This window comes from Danio aesculapii, chromosome 23, assembly GCF_903798145.1.
Source record: "Danio aesculapii chromosome 23, fDanAes4.1, whole genome shotgun sequence".
NCBI lineage: Eukaryota > Metazoa > Chordata > Actinopteri > Cypriniformes > Danionidae > Danio > Danio aesculapii.
The window spans coordinates 40,946,274-40,970,696 of NC_079457.1; the positions used below are offsets into that span (position 1 = coordinate 40,946,274).

A 24,423-nucleotide genomic window follows, 5' to 3' on the forward strand; every position below is an offset into this window, starting at 1 on the left:
TAATAACTCATTTCTAATAACTGATTTATTTTATCTTTGTCATGATGACAGTAAATAATATTTGACTAGATATTTTTCAAGACACTTCTATACAGCTTAAAGCGACATTTAAAGGCTTAACTAGGTTAATTAAGTTAACTAGGCAGGTTAGGGTAATTAGGCAAGTTAATCAATAACAATGGTTTATTCTGTAGACTATCAGGAAAAAATGCTTAAAAGGGGTAATAATTTTGACCTTAAAATGTTTTTTAAAAAATTAAAAACTGCTTTTATTCTAGTCCAAATAAAACAAATAAGACTTTTTTTTCCAGACTAAAAGGGGGGCTAATAATTCTGACTTTAACTGTATATAAATTTCTTTTGGTTGTTACCAACATCCTGGGAAAATGTCACGTCAACAGCACCTTTACAAATATGTTGAAATGAAAAATGGTGACGTGTTCAATATTTGAAGAGTTCAGATGCAAAAGCTAGGTGCCATCTGAATTTTTCTCCTAAAATTTACATTTTTCTTAATCTCCTATGTTTCAGTTGAGTAATTTCCCATTTATGTCAATTAATATGTTATTTTCATTGCCTTTAATGTGAAATAAGTAAACATCAATAAAGGAGTCTCAGAAAAATGGCCTTTTTAGAAGAAAATATCAGATACCACTTAGAAGTTTTTGCATCTGAACTCTTCACTTGTTTTCCCCGCTATATATCCATTATTGTATCATTTTTAAAAAACAATCAGTTTTTCAAAACCTTTACCAAATTTCACATTGATAAATTAAAAAATTCTAAGAATAAAACCCTAAGTATTAAGTATTTCTGTCAAAAATAACTCATGAGAACCAGAAGGTTAAAGATGCTTTGTATAATATGAATTACTGAAAATGTCATCTAAATGTAAAAGCAAAGAGACAAATGCACAGTTTAAAATACAAATGATTACCAACACAGGTTTGAAAACAAACTATTCCCACACGAAAAGAACTTATATAAACATATATATATATATGTGACATACATAAAATTGGCCGTTTTCCTATATGTACATATATGTTTATTTAGGTTCTTTCCTTCTGGGTTATCTTGTATTGTACTGATATGTTTGTCTTGTGTCTTTATTCTCTTGTGTGCTAAACTTCAATTAGTATCTCTAAACCTGTATCTCTATCTGTAATCTGTCTCTAAAAGTGGCAGTATCTCTAATCTAAAGAGGAATGTATGTCTACTAATCATGCTACTATCTATGCTAAAAATAGCCTTCCACACCTGCAACCAGTGCAGAATCACCCTCCTCATTTTTGCAGTCAGGGTCGCAGCCGTTCTGCAGCAGGAATGTGGCATTATCTCTGAGACCATGAACAACGGCAAGAAACAGAGGCGTCTCCCCTCTCAGTGTCCGGCATTTCCCTGAGCCCTGAGGAGACGCTGAAAAAGGAAATCGCATTCACAAAGAACTAAACATGATCTTTGGGTGTTCGAAACGAACCATATAATTAAAACTAACCATATGATTTTGTTAGCTCACATTGTTAGTTTTGTGGTGAACAATTCATCTGTGCATGTCATTAAGAAAAAAAGTGTTTGCCCTAGTAATCTTTGACTGAAATCTGAAAATGCACTTCCTGTTTTATCTTTTCAGTTAAATTGTGTTAAACAGTTGAACAGATTATGTATTGGGCATGGTTAACATATAACCAGGACCCTCTAACTGTCAGTTTTGACAACAAACAGAAATGGTGAGCAGGATGTGTCTGTTAGGATGTAACAGCTATTCTAAAGCCTATTTCCGGAATCTTTCTGAATGAAATACCCACTTTACTACTGCATCCAATCAGCTCGCAGTAGAAAAAACAAGCCACGTCTACAGTTTTCTCATTTAATATTCAGTTTCTCTAGGAACTGCATCACAATTAGTATGAAAAAAGAAAGAAAAAAAGACAGTTGCAGCTTTGGTTCATGTGGTCTTTAATAAGGTACCCCAAGTACCTGAATAGGTGATCTCCAGAATGCTCCGCTTGTGCTGCACCGCTGCCTCGTGCAGTGGGATCCAGCCTCTGCTGTCTGCATTGGACAGAGCCTCTGTTTGCTGAACCAGGACCTTCAGAGCATCCTCATTACCTGAGATTATAACCAACATTAAGTAGTAAGATCCATTTGGTCTATAAATCTGGGTTTTAATGAGTTTGTCCTTCACATTTTAATTCATACACTGTAAATTCATACCAGTTGTAACTTGCACTATAAAAATACTGGATTCCACACAATTCCTTTATGTTGTCTCAATGCAAGTCGATTAAGTTCCTGCATTTCGTTGCCTTGTACTTGTACATGTGTGATGACAATAAATTGAATCTAATTTAATCTAATCTTAAATTAACTTAATAGTTTTTACAAATTTAAGTGGATTGAACATAAAACAATAAAAAATTAGAAAAGAATCGAGTTGTTTCAACTGATTTTAAATAAGTAGTTTAAACAAGCAGCAAAAGTCATTTGTTTGACTGTTCATCCTAATTTTTACTTTAATGTCACCTAAGACATCTTAATTTTTACAATAATACACATAGTTTTTTTACTTAATTGTGAGGCAATGTTTACATCACGTAAATAGAGCTGTAAAGCTTAACTTTTCGATTTCTAGTTGAAAAATCGAAAAATCTACTGGAGACGTCTGGTTGTGGTTACCAGAGTGGGGAAGTCCCAGAGTAAAATGAGCAATTATGAAACAACGGTGTTTTGAAATATATACGCTGTACGTCTTTATACGTCTTTACGCTGTTTTCACCAGTTTTTTTTTTATAAAAAATAAATATATATTTTTATAAATTTTATTTATACTTGTCTCTTTCATTCTTGTTTAAAGCACTTTGATTTGCCACTGTGTATGAAATGTGCTATATAAATATATATATATATATATATATATATATATATATATATATATATATATATATATATATATATATATATATATATATATATATATATATATATAAAAATAAACTTGCCATGCCTTGCCTTATTCACTTTTTTGAATAAAGTATACAAATTGCTTTAAATGCAATGGCTTTACTCAGTTTTTAAATTACAGTCAACCAGGGTGCGAATTACTGGAGGGGTTGGGAGGGTCGAAATAATTCATCACTTTAAAAGCAATAAGTTTACTTATTTTTTTAAGTAAAGCCAACAAATAATTGTGGTAAAAGCAATGAGTTTACTTGCTTTTTTAAGCGAACTAAGTTTTTTTTTTTTTAAGTAAAGCCAACTGATCACTTTAAAATTTTTAAGCTAAGTCAACTAATAATTGCTTTAAAAGCATGGGTTTACTCATTTTAAGTAAACAACTAACCGCTTCAAATATAATGGGTTTATAACCTTTTATAAGCCTTTTAAAAGCAATGGGTTTACTTACTTTTCAGAGTAAAGTCAACTATTGTAGAATTTTATTCAATATTTTATGAACACTTGTATTATTAGACATTAATTTGCACCCATGTTACACCTCAGTGTGCATTATTGTCTAATATTCAACAGACCAGGGTGAAATTTAACTATTCTGCTTACACTTCATGCATTTTCAGATGTTGTATTTCAAGACATTTGTCAGGTCATGCAGGACTAATGTCTTACACGTCACCTAAAGCTTTGTGTTTTGTTTTGTTCTGATTTTATTTCATTTGGACAGTTGTAAGCTGTAAAATAACTTAAATCATTCATATAGTGTTATGGAAATGTAAAGCAGTCAAGCCCTGAAATGATTTCCCTCAGGGCTTCCCTCAGAATGACAATCAGCCAATCAGAATCAAGCATTCCACAGTACATCATGACCCAGGTTGCTTGCTATTCTAATAATTTTGCAATAGTTTTGCTGTCAATCTTTCAGCTTCTTCAACATACTGATGGACATTTTTGGAGGGTTAAGCTCTTACCAGCCTGTATAGCAGTGAAAACTTCCTCATGGTCGATGCAGTCTAATGGATCACTGTTGAAAGACACCAAATGTTAGTTCATGGGACTTGCTATTAGTGCATTAAAGTGGTGTGATTTTGAAGTACCTGTTAGCTAAATCAGCATGTTTGCTGTACTCCAGGAGACTCTGTTCAATCATGTATTGAGTGGCTTCGTCTTCATCTTCATCCCAGTCCTCCTCTGCAGCATCATATACTTCTTCCATCTTTCACTAATGAAAATTGAATTCAGCAACCAGGATTTAACAACAAATGGCTTATCCATTGACTTTCGCCACTTATAGTGAAGTCTTTTAGCAAAGAGAAAACAGTAAAAGTGAGCAAAAAATAGAAATAAGAGCAGAAAATATGAATAATTCGTCACAAAACCACAGTAATGTAACCAAAAATAAATTGCATTATCAGGATAATTTGTGTTTTAAGTTTGAATTCATGAAAAAGTAAACACATAAATGTTTCCTTCCCACTTTTTACTCTTTAATCTACAACCTATTCTTATTTTGTGTTAGGTTTCCTTCATATTATATTTATGCTTTTAATTTTTGTTTCATGCTGATTATTTTACATGCTGATGATTTTACATGCTGATGATTATTTAAATCATGTCTGTAAAACCTTTGGTAAAATAATGACCCTTTTTCATTTTATTTTATTTTGGCTGCGTAAATGCAAACATAGACATAAATGTATAGGCAAAAAGAGCAAAAAGTATTATTATTATTATTATTATTATTATTATTATTATTATTATTATTATTATTATTATTATTATTATTATTATTAGTGCAGTGTCATAAAACGAAAAAAATAAAACTATACCACTCAAACACACACACACACATAATAAGTATATACATACAAAATAAACTCTCATATCCATACCATAACACATCAAACATGGACATAAATATATAGGCAAAAAAGTGTATTATTATTATTATTATTATTATTATTATTATTATTATTATTATTATTATTATTATTATTATTATTATTATTATTATTATTATTATTATTAGTGCAGTGTCATAAAACAGAAAAAAATAAAACTATACCACTCAGATACACACACAAAATCCGTATATACATACAAAACAAACTCTCATATCAATACCATAACACAGCAAACATAGACATAAATATATAGGCAAAAACGTATTATTATTATTATTGTTGTTGTTGTTGTTGTTGTTGTTGTTGTTGTTGTTGTTGTTGTTGTTGTTATTATTATTATTATTATTATTATTATTATTATTATTATTATTATTATTATTATTATTATTATTATTATTATTATTATTATTATTATTAGTGCAGTGTCATAAAACAGAAAAAAATAAAACTATACCACTCAGATACACACACAAAATCAGTATATACATACAAAACAAACTCTCATATCCATACCATAACACAGCAAACATAGACTTAAATATATAGGCAAAAATGTATTATTATTATTGTTGTTGTTGTTGTTGTTGTTGTTATTATTACTATTATTATTATTATTATTAGTGCAGTGTCAAAAAACTGAAAAAATAAAACTATACCTCTCAGATCCACACACACAAAATCAGTATATACATACTAAGCAAACTCTCATATCCATACCATAACACAGCAAACATAGACATAAATGTATAGGCAAAAAAAGTGTATATTTATAAAAAAAAATATATATATATATATACATTTTCCACCCTCATCATCTTTCATAAATATGAAACTTACTGAAACTGCAATATTTAGTCCCAGAGCCATTTAGGTCGTCTTAAAGTGTCTGATAAACTAATAAATGTGAATGCAAGAAGTGACACATTTTTTTAACAGGCTTCAATGTTTCATAAAATAATAATAATAATAATAATAATAATAATAATAATAATAATAATAATTATTATTATTATTATTATTATTAGTAGTAGTAGTAGTAGTAGTAGTAGTAGTAGTAGTAGTAGTAGTAGTAGTAATAGTAGTAGTATTTTATGTTTTCTATGTTTGGATTGCGGAGCAAACAATTTCTCCCTTTGAGCACTTTAGATCAAATTAATTAAAATTATTTAATTGTGTGTTTTGGTATGAATAAAATGTTTGTTTTATGTATATACTGAAGAAATTTGAGTTTGTGTACTTTTGTTTTTTCACAGTTTGATGACACTGCACTAATAATAATAATAATAATAATAATAATAATAATAATAATAATAATAATAATAATAATAATAATAATAATAATAATAATAATAATAATAATAATAATAATGCGGCCTGTAAGACTGTAATAATCCAAAGCAAACAAACAAAAAATGTTTAGCCTTTAGTATACAGAAAACAATAGACTTTATAGTTTAAAAAGAACCAGAGCATGATTTAAACAAACTAATTTAAGTGGTTAAAAACTTAAAAATGAATTATTTTATTTGCAATAGCTATCATCAGGATATGCTGGTATAGAAATATATAATAAACATACACTGTAAAACTCAAACCAATTGAGGAAACCGATAGCAACAAACCATTTAAGTAAAACAAAAATAATGCTTTGTTCTATAAACCCCAAATGCCAGTAAAATAAGAACATTTCTTTTTAAAGTGTTGAATAAGATCACAATATCAAGCCAATTTAAAGAAAACACAATACAGAATATCATGTTATGACAAGCATCAAGCTAAGTCTCGTGGATTCAAAGTTATAATCGATTTGCAAGAGGCTGTATTGACCTTATGTACTTGCACTGGTTTACTATAGCTGAAGCTGAAAAGATCTGCTCTAGTTTCTACTGAGCTGGCATTAATTACAAAAGGATGCAACCAACTCTCAAATCTCTGTGGTTGTTTCATTAAAATATAAAAACCACAGTTCAAATAAATATAGAAAACAGCCTAAGATCACAATTATCATCTATGATTAAGTCCTTAAATGACTGTCTGATTTCTATCAGAATGTTTTGTAAACATGCAGCACATCCCATGCAACCTATTTTCCAGGAAGACTAATCTCTTTACATAGGCTTAATTGAAAGGCAAATGTTCCTTCTACCTTAAGGCAACAGGAAATGCTGAAAAACAGTCGTGGCAGTTGTATCTGTACTGTGTTTTTGGTTGCTTTACGCTCGCACAACTATTTATATCAGCGTATGGATAAAAATACATGGAGCCTGGACCAGCCAACCAACACCTGGCTTTGACCCACTGCACTGCGTGACAGTCAGTCTTGCAATTCTAGCCCGGCAGACAGCTGACCTGAGAGATAATGTTCTTAGAGGCATATGCAGTGCGCCACGCTTTCGCTTGTGTTCAGATGTCAGCTTGAACAGAACCTTCACCACATGCCATGCAATTCACAGTGGACGATATAAAACCTGTAGTCTCAGAGAAAGAGGAAGATGTGCATTGATTAAATAAAGCAATCTCACCAGAGACACACATTAACACTCTGATGTATGAATTATTAAATCACTCCAGAAAGAAAATTGTTCCTTTTTACCTATAGGAAATAATTACATTTCCTTTGTGCTTAAAGAAACAACGCACGTTTTTGGAAACAGGTTCATTTACAACTCACCTAGAGTGAGTTTTACAATTTTTTTAATCCATTCAGCTTATCTAGCAGTCTGACAGAAGCACCTTTAGCTTAGCTTAGCTTAGCTTAGCATAGATCATTGAATTATATTTGACATTAGCATCTCACTTCAAAAAAAGTATTAAGATCATTTTTAAATAAAAAAATAGTAGTTAAATTGTGAACTAAGACCAATGGAAAATAAAAGGTTGCTATTTTATAGGCTCTCATTCTGGTGTAATAATTAAGGAACTTTGTTGATCTTCCATAGCTCCAGCAGGTGCAATAATATTACAAAGCGCCAGGCTTGCCCTGCACTTGCACCACCAGTTAGAATCTGTATAATATTATTGCGCCAGCCATGGTAAGACAGAAAAGCTCCTTGATTATTAGGCCGGAAGGAGAGTTCATCACTCAAAAATCAACCTGTCACACACCAAAATTAGTAATGCAATTGCTTGAAGCTCAAAGTATTACAATAATTGATTGGCAGCCCAGAGCCCTAATGTAAACCTGATTGAAAATCTCTGTAAAATCCGTGGAGATCAACTTTTGGCTAAGAAACACAAAAGTCAGCGAACTGTGGGAAAGACTGGAAGAAGTATGGATGGCAAGCACATAAAATGTGTCTGTGTTTGTCAAAAGAAATTTAAAATCAGTTGCTGAGATATTATTTTTAATAGATGCTTTTGAAAATCCACATGTGTGAGAACAGTTAATAAAGTGCTGGTTCAGAATTTAAAGTGTTTTGTGGTCAATCATCCAGCTGACAGAGCAAAGCTACGCCTCTCTTGATCCAGTGCTGAGGACGTTTGCTGGTAGGAAGCATCATGGTGATCACAAAGTTGGTTGAATGGCCAGTGGTGGACAGTGTACCTTTACGCTCACTGGTCTTGTAGAGGGGACAGACATAGACACCATGGGGCTGGTCCATGGCCTTCTTGTCCGCTGAAGACAGAATTAGTGAGATTTATGAATAAAAGAATGAAATACAAGAGAATGAAATAATTAATGTGAATGTAGTTAATCAGATACAGTGCTCAGCATAATTGAGTGACACCCCATTTAGAAAATGAATATTTGTATCCATTTCTCAGTGAATATAGGCAATGTATTTTGGTGCATTTAAACAAAACAGATTTATAAAACAGATATATTTATTAAAATATTTTTTTAGTCACCAAACATATTTAGAAATTGAAAGATAATATGATTAAAACCAAGCTAAATATTGGAAAAAAGATTACAACCTACGAAATTTCAACTAAATTTTTACATTTTTTGCTTCTCTTGATTTTTCTTCTTTTTTAAATTTATATTTAATGTTTTTCTATAACATAGAAATTTGGCTGTACTCATTTTTGGACTGTTATCGTAAGTTATTTTGTTAGATAATCTCCAGATTTGGCTTCAGTACTGACTAATCTGATGTATATGCCCAAATATAATATTGTCTAGCTTCCTATTAAAATATGAATTTAAAAGATAGATTTATGAGGGGTGTACTTATATATGCTGAGCACTGTAAAATGTATGATCTTACTTGGTTTGATCCAAATGATAGGGACTGCATCAAATAAAACTTTGGGATACTGTTCGGCCAACACTCCACTGCAAGCAAGAAAAAATGCATTAAAAACTCATCAGACAAATATGGTTATGTATAATCATGTCATTCTTCTTTCAATCAAGGAAATACCACTTGCCTTTTTTTATCCCATCGCGCTCCATCCAAAAAAAGGCCATGAATGTAGACTCCATCTTCTGGAGACGAGTCGGAGGTGTCAAACGGCAGAACCTAAAGCAATAATGAACAAAATTATGCTCTCAAAATGTTTCAAATGAATGTACTCTAAACCTAAAGACAAATGTAACGGAGGGAACCTCATAGTTAAAGCCCAGCAAGTCAATGGGGATGGAGTATTTCCTGGCGTAGTTCTGCAAGGCGCCTGTTATGAAAGCTTGGGTGAAGAAAAACCCAGATAACCAGAATACATGGGGCTTCTGGGTGTCATACCAGTCCTAAAAAAAGAACAAGACACAACTTATTTCCAATCAATTTACCGGATTCAATCAAAAAGAGTGAATGTTATTGTGTAACACTGTATATCATAGGTCTCAAACCGGATTTCTGGAGGGCCGCAGCTCTGCGAAGTTTTGCTCCAACCCTAATCAAACACAGCTGACCCAACTAATCAAGGTGTTCAAAACTACTAAGGTGCGTCCCCAATTGCACACTTATACACTATTCTATGCCATTTTGTAGTATAAATAGTGCAAGTAGTGCGTTCACATTGAAAACTAAGTACACTTTAATTACCCAGATGATGCACTTATTCAACCGTTAAAATGAAGTGTGGAAGGATAGACACTTCACACACTCAACGACTGCAGCTTTGCTCACGTAGCAGAAGGGGCGGAGCTTTCGGGCGCTCATTTTAAATTGCTTTATTTATTTTAGATTGTGAAAGCAAAATTCTCCTAATAAAGTGATTATACCACCTCCAACTGGTGAATGCGGTTATACTAATGGCAGGTATTATTTGGTACTTTGGTCATTCATTTCACTAATTTGGCAACCATTAAACGTCATCAGGGACACAGTTTGAATTTCCGCTTATAAAAAAAAATTGTGTTCCATTTGGGCTGACACTACATACATATACTATGCCGTTGAGTGTGTAAGTGCATAAGTACACAGTGTATAGTGTACCATTTGGAAGGCAGGTATAAAGACTATTAAGGTGCGAGTTGAAGGCGGTTGGAGCCGTGCAGAGCTGTGGCCCTCCAGGAACTGATTGGAAATATTGTGCAACATTGTGTACATTGTGTTCTGAGATCTGTTTAGGAGAATATTAGTGGCGCAAAGCTGGATTTTCAGCAGTCATTATTTTAGTGTCCAGTAGCATCACATGGTCCATTAGAAATTATTTTGATATGCTCATTTGCAACTCAAGAAATATTTTATTACAGTCAATACAGGTATGTACCAAAAAATTAGAATATCGAGGGAAAGTCCATTTATTTCAATGATTTGTTTCAAAAAGTGAAACATGTGTGTTATATTAGTTCACTGCACACAAAGTGAAATATTTCAAGCCTTCGTTTATTTCAATTTGAATGATTATGGATTAAAGATGAAAAAAAAAACCTCAAATCCAGTATTTCACAAAATTAGAATATTTCATGTGACCAATAAAAAAGGATCAACACATGTTGACCTTCTGAAAAGTGTGTTAATGTACTGTATTATGTTTTCAGTACTTTATTGGGCCTCATTTAGCACTAATTACTATACTCTAAATTTGCTGTACTCTAAATTTTCTGCTAATTCACTCACCCACAGGCAATGTAAGATGTGATTTTTCTTCAGTAAAACATTATAACAAAATCTTTACCTAAAACCGTAGTCCTTAGTGATTCATAAAATGCATTATAATATTATAAATGTATTTATTCTTGCACAGACCATTGTTTCACTTCAAAAAACTCATCAGGATATCATCACAGATACTCACTTAGTATGTCTGTATATGTTTTCATATGTCTGAAAGTGCTGGTTGCCTCTGACTTGCATCTTATAAATCACTAACAAATAATTTTGTGTTTCTATGAACTATGTATATTTCCTGCAATATAATATAATGATATATACAGTAATAATAAGAAGAATGGCAGCATGGTGGCTCATGGTTAGCACTGTCGCCTCACAGCAAGAAGGTTGCTGGTTTGATTCCCAGCTGGGCCAGGTGTCATTTCTGTGTTGAGTTTGGATGTTCTACCCGTTGCATGTATCCACTGCGTAAAACATATGCTGGAATAGTTTTTGGTTCATTCTGCTGTGGCGCCCTTTGATAGATAAGGGACTAAGCTGAAGGAAAATTAATGAATGATAAGAAGAATATTTAATATCTACAATATAATATAGCTATATTGGTGTTTCAAATACAAGTTGACCAAATTCTGCACAATTTTTCTCACTATTACAATTTTTGCAAAACAAAAGATTTTTTAACACAGTGTTTGGTCACTGACCTGCAAAAACTTGAGTCTGGCCAGGAAGTCATTGACATAGCTACCCAATGGCTTGAGACTGGGATAGGAGCATTTGGCCCACTTTTCTGGCACTTTCCCCACCAGCAGACTGCCAGCTACAGCCTCCAGCTCTGCATCCATCACCACCAGCCCCTTAATGGCCTTTATCAGGTTCTGCAGACTCACACGTATGGTACTGCTCAAACTGAGAGAAGAAAACATGGAGATAAATTACAATACAATATACATCTTCACTGAATTAGCAAATGTGGATCTAAAAGGACTCACTTGTTGTAGCGCTGCATCTCCTGCACAAGCACTGTATTCATGCTCTCCTCATAACACACAGGAAACTTGACAAGGGCAGACTCGATGTCAAAGTTACCTGGAAGCTACATGGCCCAAATGGGAATGTCAATGAATCACTGGCACATATGCAAACTGCTCTTATATGCCAATTAACAATGTATAATTTAATAAAGTATGAGTTACTTTAGAAAGGATGTCATTAGCAATGTCCAGAAGGGTGCTGTCTCCGCTAGAGCCGCCTCCGCCCTTTGAGCCTCCACCTTGGGTCAGAAGGAGGGAATCGAACAGGAGTTTTGTCTGTTGAAGGTCTTTGGAGATATCTACGTTCTCATGCATGCCAAACACCTCAGGATGCTGGGTAAATGGGAGTTTCTGTGGAGCATACAGAGTTTTAGCCCTCCTGTGAAATTTGATTTATTTTTCAAATATTTCCCAAGTTTTTAATGGAACTAGGACATTTTTACTGTATTTCCTACTATATTTTTTTTCTGGAGAAAGTATTCAGTGTTGCCAGAGTGGGCCGTTACACATGCAATTGGGCGGTTTTAAATTTGATTGTGCGGGTAAAAATGGCATAGGCCGGTTAACAAAATTTGGGTGGTTTTGAAACGTAACTTTTATATGCAAATTATTCAACAAAACATAACCATGTGCTCCTACTCTATTCAGTTAGTAGTGACCAGTGAATATCGCAAACCTCTTGGGTCCACCCGCAAGAGGAGGTGAAGAAAAGTTGTATCAAAATCGGACTCTCCGGACAAATCTGACTCCCCTTCGTGTGCACGCGCATCTCGCAGCACCCGTTAAACTCACAGCAGTTTATCATGACACTTTAATCGATCTTTTTTTTTCACAATTGACAACAAGAACAAACAGAAGTCTTGCCTGATTGACAAGCAGCACCTAATTAGGTTCAAAAGAATTGAAAACGCCAAATAAGATGAATTTATACCCCATTTCGAAAGTACTCTAACATTAAGTGCAGTGTGTGGGTGAGAGGGGGCAGTGTTTCGATGAGACGTAGTTATGCTGCAGTTGTGTGACTGCTGGTGTTGCTTGCTGTATGGTTAAAAATGATAACAGTTAAAGTAACTAGGTTAATTTCGATTTAAATAAATAAAAATGAAATAAAATAATATCTAATATTTTAAGAATTTTCTTGTGCGTTTTGGACAGCCTTTGGGCTGGAAAAGTCACCTATATCTGGCAACTCTGAAAGTCTTATGTATTTTAATTTGGCTGGATTAAAAGCAGTTTTTTTTTAAGATTATATATTTAGAATATTATTAATATAAATATTTATTTTTTGATTGGCTACAGAACAAACTACTCTAATCCAGTTACTAAACTAATTATCCCAACTTGCCTAGTTAATATAATTAACCTAGTTAAGCCTTTAAACTGCACATTAAGCTGAATTTTAGTATCTTGCAAAATAACTAGAAAAATGTGTACTCTCATCATGGCAAAGACGAAATTAAATCATTATTAACAATTATTTATTAAAATTATTATATTTAAAAGTGTACTGAAAGACATCTCTCCAATAAACAGCACTTAATTAATTAAAAAATTAATAATAATAGTAATAATCATTTTGACATGTATTGTATTGTGCATAATTGCGAATTGTTTCAGGAAAGTTTGTAGTCATCTTTAGGAAAGCTCCAGTTTGGACCCAGCCTCTGCAGAGAAGTTTAGCAAACCCCTAACACTAGTGAAAGGACAAAAGCACTAACGTGGACCACATTTGATGCATCAATGTATCCTTACATTATAAATAATCATGATCACATAATGAAATCATTGCTTTAATCATGTTCATCTCTCATAAATACCATCATTACCTTGATGTTTGTATAATCCCAGAACTGTATATTTCTGCAATATGGACATTACTTTGAAAAAGTAACCTCTGATAACCACATTACTTTAAATTATAAAGTAAAATCATGCTTGCTATCTGTAAAGCTGCTTTGAAATGATATGTATCATAAAATGTGCTATACAAATAAACCTGAGAACTGAGAATTGAATAACCAAATGAAAGTTGCACCTTGATAAACTCTACATAGTCTTCATAAATGGACTTTGGAGGTGCGTGATAATTGCCACTAGGGGAGAAGGAGTAGCGTGGGTGGCCAATGACGTCTTTGTTGTAGAAGTCAGCGAGGATCGTCATGAGGAGGCGACGGTCCCAGTCATCTGTTACACGTCCTCCATAGTTACACTCTCCTGTGAGATATGTGATGGCCTCAAAGGGAACTTCCTGGTACTCGTTCACAAAGAGCTGAGGAACAAAGACAACAAAAAATGACTTTTGTTTGCTCTTTTTTTCAAGAGATTTCATTTTGTTTCTGCTTTAATTTGAATTGAATGTCAAAACATATGCCAGATATTCAAAAACTTTTATGACAAGATATTATTCTTCATTTTTTACACTATGATGAAAAAGGGAAATAAGAACTTAACAGTATTTATTATTTGAACATTTTTCACTACCATGCATTCACACAATTGTATCAACTCTCTGTGACATTTGTCTGACCCTATTATTATTAAGTCTGTGTCCGTGGTGCAGTGTAAAGTGCTTAAAATATGAGACGTTTAAATAAAGGTGACATAGAGTGCACTGATTCAATATTTTTAATTGTTCTCTGATAGATACATAATAGGTATGTGGCTGGGTAAGTTAAAAAATTCTCCAGAAACGGTTTTATATGCTTATACAGTTGAAGTCAGAATTATTAGCCCCCCTTTGAATTTTTTTCTTTTTAAAATATTTCCCAAATTATGTTTAACAGAGCAAGGAAATTTTCACAGTATGTCTGATAATATTTTTTCTCTCGGAAAAAGTCTTATTTGTTTTATTTTGGCTAGAATAAAAGCAGTTTTTAAATTTTTAAAAATTATTTTAAGATTATTTTAAAAATTATTAACCCCTTTAAGCTATATATTTTTTTCGATAGTCTACAGAACAAACCATTGTTATACAATAACTTGCCTAATTACCCTAACCTGCCTAGTTAACCTAATTAACAAAATTAAGCCTTAAAATGTCACTTTAAGCTGTATAGAAGTGTCTTGAAAAATATCTAGTAAAATATTATTTACTGTCATCATGGCAAAGATAAAAGAAATCAGTTATTAGAAATGAGTTATTAAAACTATTATGTTCAGAAATGTATTGAAAAAATCTTCTCTCCGTTAAACAGAAACTGGGGAAAAAAAATAAACCTGGAAGCTAATAATTCTGACTTCAACTGTATAACCAAAAAATAACCCCTAGAATGAAAGGCTTGGTTTTGACCATTTTGCCCAAAGTTGTGCAGTTGATCAAAATATAGGCTAAATTATAATTATACTCAACAAAAGGGACACACAGAGATCTATTTGGAGTTGTATTTTGAAGCTTTAATATATATGAAAACAGAAGCAGAAAATAATATCAACCTCTGCATGATAAAGTTTTATTGTAGTCCTTTCACTCAAGAAAAGTTTTTTTCTTCAGCTTAAGTTATCATATAGCTATTCCAAGATATGTCCCAATTTTCATTCTATGGCATGTTTATTACAGAAATTATCACATGGTCAAAATGATAATGTGATGCAAATGCAAGTGCTTTACCTGCAGTTGTCTGATACTAATGCGCAGGTCAGACTCATTAAACCCATAGGGAATGTTCCATCCCAATGGCCCAAACTTTTTTCTCTCCTGCACAAGGGCATGAAAGAAGCAAACCCCATACAGGAGTTTCTCCCAGACCTATATAACAAAAACAATAACAAGAAGAAACAAAAGGGACAGTCAACATAAGCCGACAAACTGTCATTCTACTCACCAGCTCTTTCTTAGGACATCCTGCAAAGAAGTCAGCGTCAGAGATGGGGTCAGAAAGATACGACTGCAGCAGGTTTAACCTCAAGCCAGTGGGAGGCTCATTGGTCATCTTCACCCCATTCTGCAAGATGGTCACTGGAAACTGAGAGCAAATAAACTCACAAACTGACTGACTGACTGAGGAAGATGATTACCAATTAAGGACTGGACCCATGAATTATTACCCTGGGTGATGGGTAACTGGTGAGCCAAAGACGAAAGTTTGAGTGGCATGTGTCAGGACTGAGGTCTTCGCATATCTTCTCCAGAGTGGACATCCAGGACACGGCCAGGTGACAGTTCTGTAAGCACACCCAGGTGCCGTCCTTCATGGCCGAGCGTATCATCTTCACGGCTATGGGACCCTGGCCTTGTCCCAGTGAAATGGATTTAAATTGGGAGCCACCCATGTTCTTGTCATTGGCAAATTTCAACAGACCTGGGCATAGGGCAAAATTATTTAAGCCTGGATTACACAACACAACTGTAAAGATTGTTACTTCAATTGTAGGTAATGCTAGAATTGTACAAATCAATTGAAATGCAATTTTAGACTTTGGCCTCCATTAATTATGAAAAACAATAATCGAGATTAATCGTTCATTGCATCATATCCTGCCCCTTTTCCTGCAGTCTGGATTCATTTCTTCACAAAGCCCCATTTCACATGAAAATCCTATACCACGATTTTTGAAGCATCATCTTTTAAATTAAGGCGCTTGCCTAAATGGTACAAATGTAGAGCAGCGCATAGTGATTTTTCACAAATAACCCTGTTTGTTATTTACTAAATCAATAAATTAATAAACAAATAAAAGAGTTGAGAATTTAAATGTGTAATGTATACCAGTATATCAGATCTGTGCGGCTCTTAAAGTGACAGTGGGTAAATTCCTACTGACCACTACCAAAGTCCCTTTAAAGCAAGTAATTTCACTCGGCGGCCATCTTTGAAACACCTTTATGGGCAGTATGCTCGGACATTTTGTTTGAATGGGGAAGTTCTTCAAATCTGCTTGCCAAACTTATGGTTACATTTCATACTAGAAGTTACCAATACAATTAAACAACTACTGTCTAATTAGTTTCATTTCTAAACGTCCAAATCTGCAGAAACTCACATCTGGTACAAGCTCCTCCCCCGGAGAATCATCAATGATTGGCTCCTGCACTAGAAGGCGGGCTTTATTTTCCATATAGCGATCGATGATTGGCGCCTGTACTACTAGGCGGGGCTTTATTCGTCACATTGACTTTTACACTTTTCCCCAATAAAAACTATACAAGTGACACGTCTTGTGTATTCTATAGTCTTTGCTACTACCTTGGTTTGCCATGAGAGTATTGCGGTTCTTACTGTAGAAGGCATGTTGCATTTTTCAATTTTTCAAAGGCAAAGTTCAATTTAATTCAATTTCAATATATATACAAAAAGTTTTGGTCATACAGCCCCACTATAATTGTTTAAATGAATCGTGATTACAATATTGACCAAAATATTCTATAGTATCACGATGCAGCCTTTATGATGCAAGCTGAGATTCAGACACAATGACACAATGTACTCAATGGAGCTAGTGACGTCACTGTGAGGGGTAGGGTTAAGGGTGGGATTAGGTGAGCACATTAAAAAGCAATAGATGCAGCTCATATTCCATCTGCACCGAGTCTGCAGGCAGTCCCCTTTCAAAATATTAGTGACTGCGATTTTGGCCATAATTGAGCAGCACTATGTAATGCATCTCAATCATCTCTTTAGGTTGTGAATCAGTATTGATTACATGAATTGCCCACTTTCAAGAACCCTGACTCACCATAAAAAATGTTTAATGATATAGTCTTCATAACTAGCGGTCCACCAGCATATTTATAATCTTCAACATGTTTTTATTTAAAAAACAAACCACTCAAAACTAATGTTTAGAGTTCACACTAGAAAATGTTAGGTACAGTTTTTATTCCCGACACACTGCCCTAAATGACTGAAAGGTATTGTCCCGTTTAAACTTACTAGCCATAGGATCTGCTCCAGGAGAGAGAACAAACACCAGTGGAATGGTGCAGTTGGAGTCATTGTAGCTCTTACTCAGGTCAAACGGAGGAGGTTCAACAAATATCTTTCCCAGTTTGTCAGTCACAAACTTGCTGATTGCTGGTTCGATCTTAAAAGAATAGAAAAAGTACAATCATTGTTCAGGTGTAATGCAGAATGTTAATCATTTGAATTGTAAAGGTTAACTCAATAAGAGCTCACTTTATCAGGTCTAAGACATCTGTAAATGATCATCTTCTGAAGTTCGTTGAGTTTATCACACCAGGGCTTGGGCAAAGCTGTGTTGTATGGCTCCTTGCTGTCATAAATGGGCAGGAAACTCTCAGGACTCTTAATAAAGCTCTCCCTGTATTCAACCCAAACAAAGAGTCATCATCAGCAGCAAAAAGCTTGATGTAACATGCAAATATAACATTTGACTCATTTAAGTTGACATACTTAAGGCCATTAAGAGCTGGAAGATCACTGGCCCGGCAAATCTCATCCCAGCTCTTGTCAGGGAGCCAGTTTGGATCAGGGTTGGGGACGCTGTTCTGTAGTCCCACACCCCCCGTCAGCAGGAACATAAATTCCGAGTATTCAATCTCCTTTTTAGCCCTTGGAAAGATCAAGTTCATTGCACAGATTTATTCAACACTATATATTATTTCGACAGTAATATAACAGTGACACAAAGCCTGATTTGTTTGAACTTACAGCAGTAGGTTAGAACAGAGCAGGAACGAGAAGAGTAGTTTGTCCTTCTCGAAGAGCGAACGGCACACGTTGCAGTAGAGGTTATAGGTGAAATAGTCAATTAGGTATCGGAGTCTCTTCTCTAGATTCTTTGATTTGTTGCTGTGAAAGGCATGTAAACGAGTAAATGCAAGGAAAAATTCTACGAAAAAAGTTAATTGTAAACTCGTGTGCAGTTATTCCCCACCTGTCAAGAATGGAGTTGACGTAGAGGTTGACAAACCAGTTGAGAGAGTATTGATACATGGGGTCGATGTTGGCCAGGTCGGCGATTGTGAAGAAGAGGATGGAGGAGTGTTTAGCGATGGCTCTGTATCCCTCCCTCGACTCGGCTATTTCAATCTCAGTCTTCTCTGCAATCTAAATAATAAATTCACAGTGGTTAAACCAGGTGTAATCATGGCATTAATAAAAAGATTATTTCTAAACCAGCTCTTCGCCAAACCTGCTGTTTCTTGGTAATCTCATTAGACATGATCTTGGCAGCATCTAGGATCTGGATGGCACTCTCATCTTCTAGGATGTTCCCCTCTGAGGACTGCAGAGTCTCCAGGATTTGGTCCTCGATCTCCTTAAGCTGCTTCTTATTGGCTGCAGACTGAAGGATCAGGGCATTTCTCTCTTCCTCTAATTCAGGCCTGAAAACAAAAGGGAAATTTCATACAGGGACAATAATTCCAAATCAAACTCTAAAGAAATTGATGACTCAAACTGCTTTACATTAAGAAATGTGTTATATTTATTTGTCATACCTCAAGATTTAAGACATTAAGACATACTACCTTAATGTAATTGTATTAATGTACTACCTTAATGTACCTTAACCTTAGTGTTTTAAGTTTAAGAGAATCAATGGCTAATTAATAAAGTCTTATTTATGTTTTTTAGGTTATACCCAGTGAAGTTCATGCTTATTTTTTTCTAAAAATCATATTTTTGTACAAATTGGATAATACAAAATCATATAAATTAGCCAGTTTGCAAAATGTAAAATATTGTAGATCAGCGGTTCCCAACAGTGGGTCCCGGCCCACAAGGAGGCCTCAGTGAGCTCTGTGGGGGGGTAACGTCATATTTTTTAGCATATTTTTTAGCAGTGGACAATTAGGAGAGCGATCATGTTGCCTTAGTTCATTTTTATCCCCTGGCTGATCAAAAAATGGACATATTTGTATTTCATACTACACAAAAAAGACTCTGTCTCACTGATTCGCCTTCAGCAGCTAATAGTAATGACCCAAGCATACTGGACCCAGGTGACAAAGCTCCAAACATTTCGGGTCACAGCACTAGCAATACTGGAAACACGAAATGCTAGATAGAAACACGAGATAGATACCTAAACTATGGTTTTATTCAATTTTTTCGAGGCAAAGAGTCCCAATGAGTAGCTTTTAGATTTTATGTTAGGCTATTATTTGTGCATAAGCATACGTTATAGTAATAAACATACCGTTTGTTTGAAAAAAACATTTTTTGTCATACACATCCATGAGCGGTAATATCATTAAATGTGGCGGGGGCCTTACAATATTTTTTGGGGGAATTCCCAAAAAAAGTTTGGGAATCACTACTGTAAATAATCAATTAATTATAAATAAATGTGTGTATGAATGTGATTCATTTATATTCCATATAATAAAGCATGGATTATTTTAATAATATTCAATGGGAAAATGCTTAAAAATTATGAAAGATAATAAATAAATAAATAAATAAATAAATAAATAAATGTGATTTTGAGTAAACAAAAAAATTAGACAGTTTTATATTCAATATAAATTAGATCATGCATATTTTTGCATTGCAAAACAAAAATTAAGGAGAAATTGTGAGGAAAATATGAAAATGCCAAAATTAAATAAAGTGAGTGCAACTATTAATGAATGAATGCCATTACATTTATGCTCCAGAACAGTTGTGCATATTTGTATACATTTTGTTTTATAAATTACCTCTCTTTTGCTACCACAATGCCAAGCAGCTGGTCTTCAAGGCCCTCTGGTGTAATCATAAAGTTCAACAGGCACACTTTGGTTGCTAACTCAGGCAGATAATGAGGGTTCCTCAGCTTTGTAGTGATGTAAAAGCGAAAGTCAGCCGAGTACTCAATCACACTTTCACCCAATCGGATACAGTCCACACCGCCTACAATTAAAAACAAGAGTTTACATTCTTTCAGAGTATGTTTACACTTGTTTTGATTAACATAAATAGTAATGTATGCTCTGTAAGTGCAGTTTACTAAATGTTTAATTATTATTTTTTAGTGCAGACCACAAGAACCAAAAGAAAGGAAGATGTGTCAACACATCCTGCCAGTTAAATCAATCAAATTAATCATTTAAATGATTTTATTTTGAAGTACACCTTGTTTGAAAACTTGTTTGAGCAAAAGTGGTTCTAATGAGGGGTCGAGTTCCTCTCCAACGTTCTCCAGCAGCAGTGGAGTACCAAACTGGATGCAGTTCTCAAGTGTTCTCATGTAGTCAGCATCAGTTAGCTTGATCACATTCAGCTTATGGTCCCGTTCTGAGTTTTTCACCCATTTGTTAGCCTGGCCCTGTGGATCTATCATTAATGGCCTGGGAAAGAGACAAAGGGGTTGTAAAACATGTCATTTCGGCTCTAAATTGTAATGCAAATGCAAGATTTTGAAAGGATTTAGCTTTGTTGAGTCATACCATCTTCTGGAGTTGCTCACTATAACTCCATTATCAATGGAGAAGCTGTCGGTGGGCAGGCCAGCAATATTCCAGGCTCTGATCTTGATTGGATCTCCAAGCGTCTTACTTAGAGAGAAGTCATCAGAGGATGGGATCTTCTTAGACTGAAGAAAAGAAAAATGAATAAATATCTATTTGCAAAAAAGATGGGTCTTCACAGAGAGGAGCAGTGCAGTACCTTGCAGAGCTGAGCCCATATTTTAGTACAGTCATGACGGAAGCGGGCAGTAAAAGCTCCCAGGTATGCAATAACACCCGCAGATATAAGCACATCACCTGTCAGGTTGTCGTATGTACACTGAAGGTCATTGGCTGCTTTCAACCACCTATGTAGAAATACAGAAACACATATCTCAGTATAGGTATTAAGTGACTACATAGATCAGTAAGATTTGATCAAAGAGTTGATTGAAACCTATTTTTTTCTCCTCCTAATCCTCCAATAAGCTTCTCAGCTCTCTCCAGCTTGCGAGCACAGAGGTCCACCTGGAACTCCAGCTGTGCTTTTTCTTCCGTCTTTTCCTCCAAAGTCTTCTGCAGTGCGGCCAGACGATCCTCCACCTCTTTGAGCTCAGCTCTCTTCTGGTTTAGAAGGGCCATAGTGGTGGCCAGAGACTCCTGAGCTACAATAAGATTAGCTTTCTTTGGTGCCACCACCTGAAAAAGATAAAAAAAAAAAAAAAATTTTGGTCTCAATGTGGCAGCTAAAATCAATCAACCCACATAGCAAAATTTCTCTGGCCCAGATCTGGCCCACACAATCAGCTTTTGCTTGGCCTACATGACAGTGAATTACGGTACATGATTGGACCAAACATGGACCATATCTGGGCCAAGTCTCAGCCAAGTTAATAGCTCATAACTGGGCCTAAACTGAGCCAGATTTGTTGGTGTGTCACAGCTGCAATTAATTTGATTTTGCTTTAAGACCACACTTTTTCTCGAAGCAACCTGATTGGTAGAATTTTTATTTGCTCAAAAATAATTTAAATGTATTTTAAAAGTGGGTCAAGAAAGCTTACATGGTCCACATATACATTTTTAACATCTGGGCCAAATACTACATTTGACATCTGGCCCAAGTCTTATGTGCCGCCTTAAAGATGGTGCCACCTCTGTGAAACCTGGGCCATGTTTAGCCCACATGCTGTATGCCAGTGCCGGAACAATGCCTGCTGTGCCAGCTTTATGCCAAATCTGGGCCACAATTCTTTATTACCTGGGAATCAATCAATCAATTAATCTATCTATCTATCTATCTATCTATCTATCTATCTATCTATCTATCTATCTATCTATCTATCTATCTATCTATCTATCTATCTATCTATCTATCTATCTATCTATCTATCTATCTATCTATCTATCTATCTATCTATCTATCTATCTATCTATCTATCTATCTATCTATCTATCTATCTATCTATCTATCTATCTATCTATCTATCTATCTATCTATCTATCTATCTATCTATCTATCTATCTATCTATCTATCTATCTATCTATCTATCTATCTATCTATCTATCTATCTATCTATCTATCTATCTATCTATCTATCTATCTATCTATCTATCTATCTATCTATCTATCTATCTATCTATCTATCTATCTATCTATCTATCTATCTATCTATCTATCTATCTATCTATCTATCTATCTTTTTTTTTGACGTGCGGTTTCAGTATTGTGTCTTGTGATCATGGATTGTTCATGCATGACGGCGATTTTGTACAACTCACTCAAAGATAATTACACATGCTATTCTTGTCATGAGCATCAATGTGTGGGGGCACTGAGGAGCAAAGTCCAGTCATGTCAAAGACTGACAGCCAGATGCTTTCATTTGGACGTTAAGACACCGCTTATTCATTTTCCGAAACAAATGAAGTGTTGTGTTTCGTTTTATTTACTTCATACAGTAGGCCAATACAATGTTCTTTTTTTAAACACTGTGACATTGCTGTATACATCTTGAACAACTAAGCTAAAAGCAGGTAAACTTGACAAAACAGAACCCCTTTCAATGGTGATTCTTTCATTTTCGAATTCGTAGTTATGCTTTACAGGAGTGAGATCCCATGACACTCCATAGGCCTATGTGAAATAAAAAAGCATATGCTGTCCTTTACACTATCATCTTGAACTCATAGAGCAAATAGAAAAATGATAGGCTACATGACGAGGTTTTTTATTTTGATATAAGTGAAACTTATTCGTGTTTGTTGATATTATATAAATGAATCTGTGTATTCCTCTCACAGAAACACTGCAGGTAAAATTAGACAACGATGTTCTGTTGTTTAGGCTGCTGTTGTTTGTGTCAAAATTAATCCTGCAAAAGATATTTTCAAGGGTCAAAGAAAGTTATTGATGGTAAAACAAGTGGATTTTAGTGAGAAAGTAAACCGAAACTATCGTGGTGTTTTTTTTCATTTAGCCTTCTTTGTAATATTAGTTACAACAATCAAAATATTTGTTTTATATTTATAGATTTTTTTGTTTATACGTTGCTTTTTAAGGACAGGAATTCTGTGTGTTTTATAGCCTACATCACTGTGGCAAGGGACTCTCAAGATTAAAGACTGGAATACAATTCCTTTTACAATTTTACAATACTATTATCCCCCTTAAGGGCTTATTTTTTCAATTGGAACAAACCACTGTTGACCAATGACTTGCCAAACTAGTCTAACTTGCCTAGTTAACCTAATTTACCTAATATAGTTGAGACTTTAAACTACCCTTTTAGCTGAATACTAGTGTCTCGCAAAATAAAATATGGTTTACTATCATCATGGCAAAGACAAAAGAAATTAGTATAAAACTATTAAGGTAAAAATATGTTGAAAAAAATCTACTTTCAGCTAAACATAACTTGGAAAATATTGTAAAATAATACATATTTGACAGGAGGGCTAATAATTTGAGAGGGGTCTGGATGTAGACTTGGTGCACTTGCAATGCTTTTTAATGTGCACACCTAACCCCACCCCCAACCCTAACCCTTACAGTGATGTCACTAGCTCCACTGAGTGCATTGTGTCTGACATTGCAAAGATATGCAGTCTCAGCTTGCGAATCCATGCCTGCATCTAGATACTATTAGAGAATTTATATAATTATTATACAGTATATGTATTAATTAGTTTATTACAAAAA

The 24,423-nt window shown here is 34.4% G+C and overlaps 2 protein-coding genes across 3 annotated transcripts in view; both read right to left on the minus strand.

Moving 5' to 3' along the window:
- asb14b (ankyrin repeat and SOCS box containing 14b) overlaps positions 1–7,466 on the minus strand; it is a 13,410-nt gene extending 5,944 nt beyond the window's left edge. Inside the window, exons 1-5 of one of the 2 annotated variants that reach the window (XM_056449812.1) lie at positions 7,003–7,462; positions 4,050–4,174; positions 3,924–3,976; positions 1,981–2,112; positions 1,261–1,419 (exon numbers count right to left, since the gene is read on the minus strand). In XM_056449812.1, the coding sequence (XP_056305787.1) occupies positions 1,261–1,419; positions 1,981–2,112; positions 3,924–3,976; positions 4,050–4,168 (463 nt within the window). In that variant the 5' untranslated portion in view covers positions 4,169–4,174; positions 7,003–7,462. Of the gene's footprint in view, positions 1–1,260; positions 1,420–1,980; positions 2,113–3,923; positions 3,977–4,049; positions 4,175–7,002 lie in introns of both variants that reach the window. The other variant, XM_056449813.1, reaches the window with a different exon arrangement.
- A 754-nt stretch (positions 7,467–8,220) lies between these two features.
- The window catches only part of dnah12 (dynein, axonemal, heavy chain 12), a 53,363-nt gene continuing 37,160 nt past the window's right edge, over positions 8,221–24,423 (minus strand). The window contains exons 52-73 of the mRNA XM_056449494.1: positions 21,678–21,919; positions 21,441–21,588; positions 21,221–21,366; positions 20,907–21,121; positions 20,492–20,684; positions 18,982–19,174; positions 18,724–18,896; positions 18,498–18,638; positions 18,240–18,398; positions 18,003–18,147; positions 17,760–17,910; positions 15,934–16,187; positions 15,711–15,851; positions 15,497–15,634; positions 13,925–14,158; positions 12,052–12,240; positions 11,848–11,951; positions 11,560–11,764; positions 9,409–9,546; positions 9,231–9,322; positions 9,068–9,135; positions 8,221–8,472 (exon numbers count right to left, since the gene is read on the minus strand). Of these exons, the coding sequence (XP_056305469.1) occupies positions 8,279–8,472; positions 9,068–9,135; positions 9,231–9,322; positions 9,409–9,546; positions 11,560–11,764; positions 11,848–11,951; positions 12,052–12,240; positions 13,925–14,158; positions 15,497–15,634; positions 15,711–15,851; positions 15,934–16,187; positions 17,760–17,910; positions 18,003–18,147; positions 18,240–18,398; positions 18,498–18,638; positions 18,724–18,896; positions 18,982–19,174; positions 20,492–20,684; positions 20,907–21,121; positions 21,221–21,366; positions 21,441–21,588; positions 21,678–21,919 (3,663 nt within the window). The 3' untranslated portion in view covers positions 8,221–8,278. The remainder of the gene's footprint in view (positions 8,473–9,067; positions 9,136–9,230; positions 9,323–9,408; positions 9,547–11,559; positions 11,765–11,847; positions 11,952–12,051; positions 12,241–13,924; positions 14,159–15,496; positions 15,635–15,710; positions 15,852–15,933; positions 16,188–17,759; positions 17,911–18,002; positions 18,148–18,239; positions 18,399–18,497; positions 18,639–18,723; positions 18,897–18,981; positions 19,175–20,491; positions 20,685–20,906; positions 21,122–21,220; positions 21,367–21,440; positions 21,589–21,677; positions 21,920–24,423) is intronic.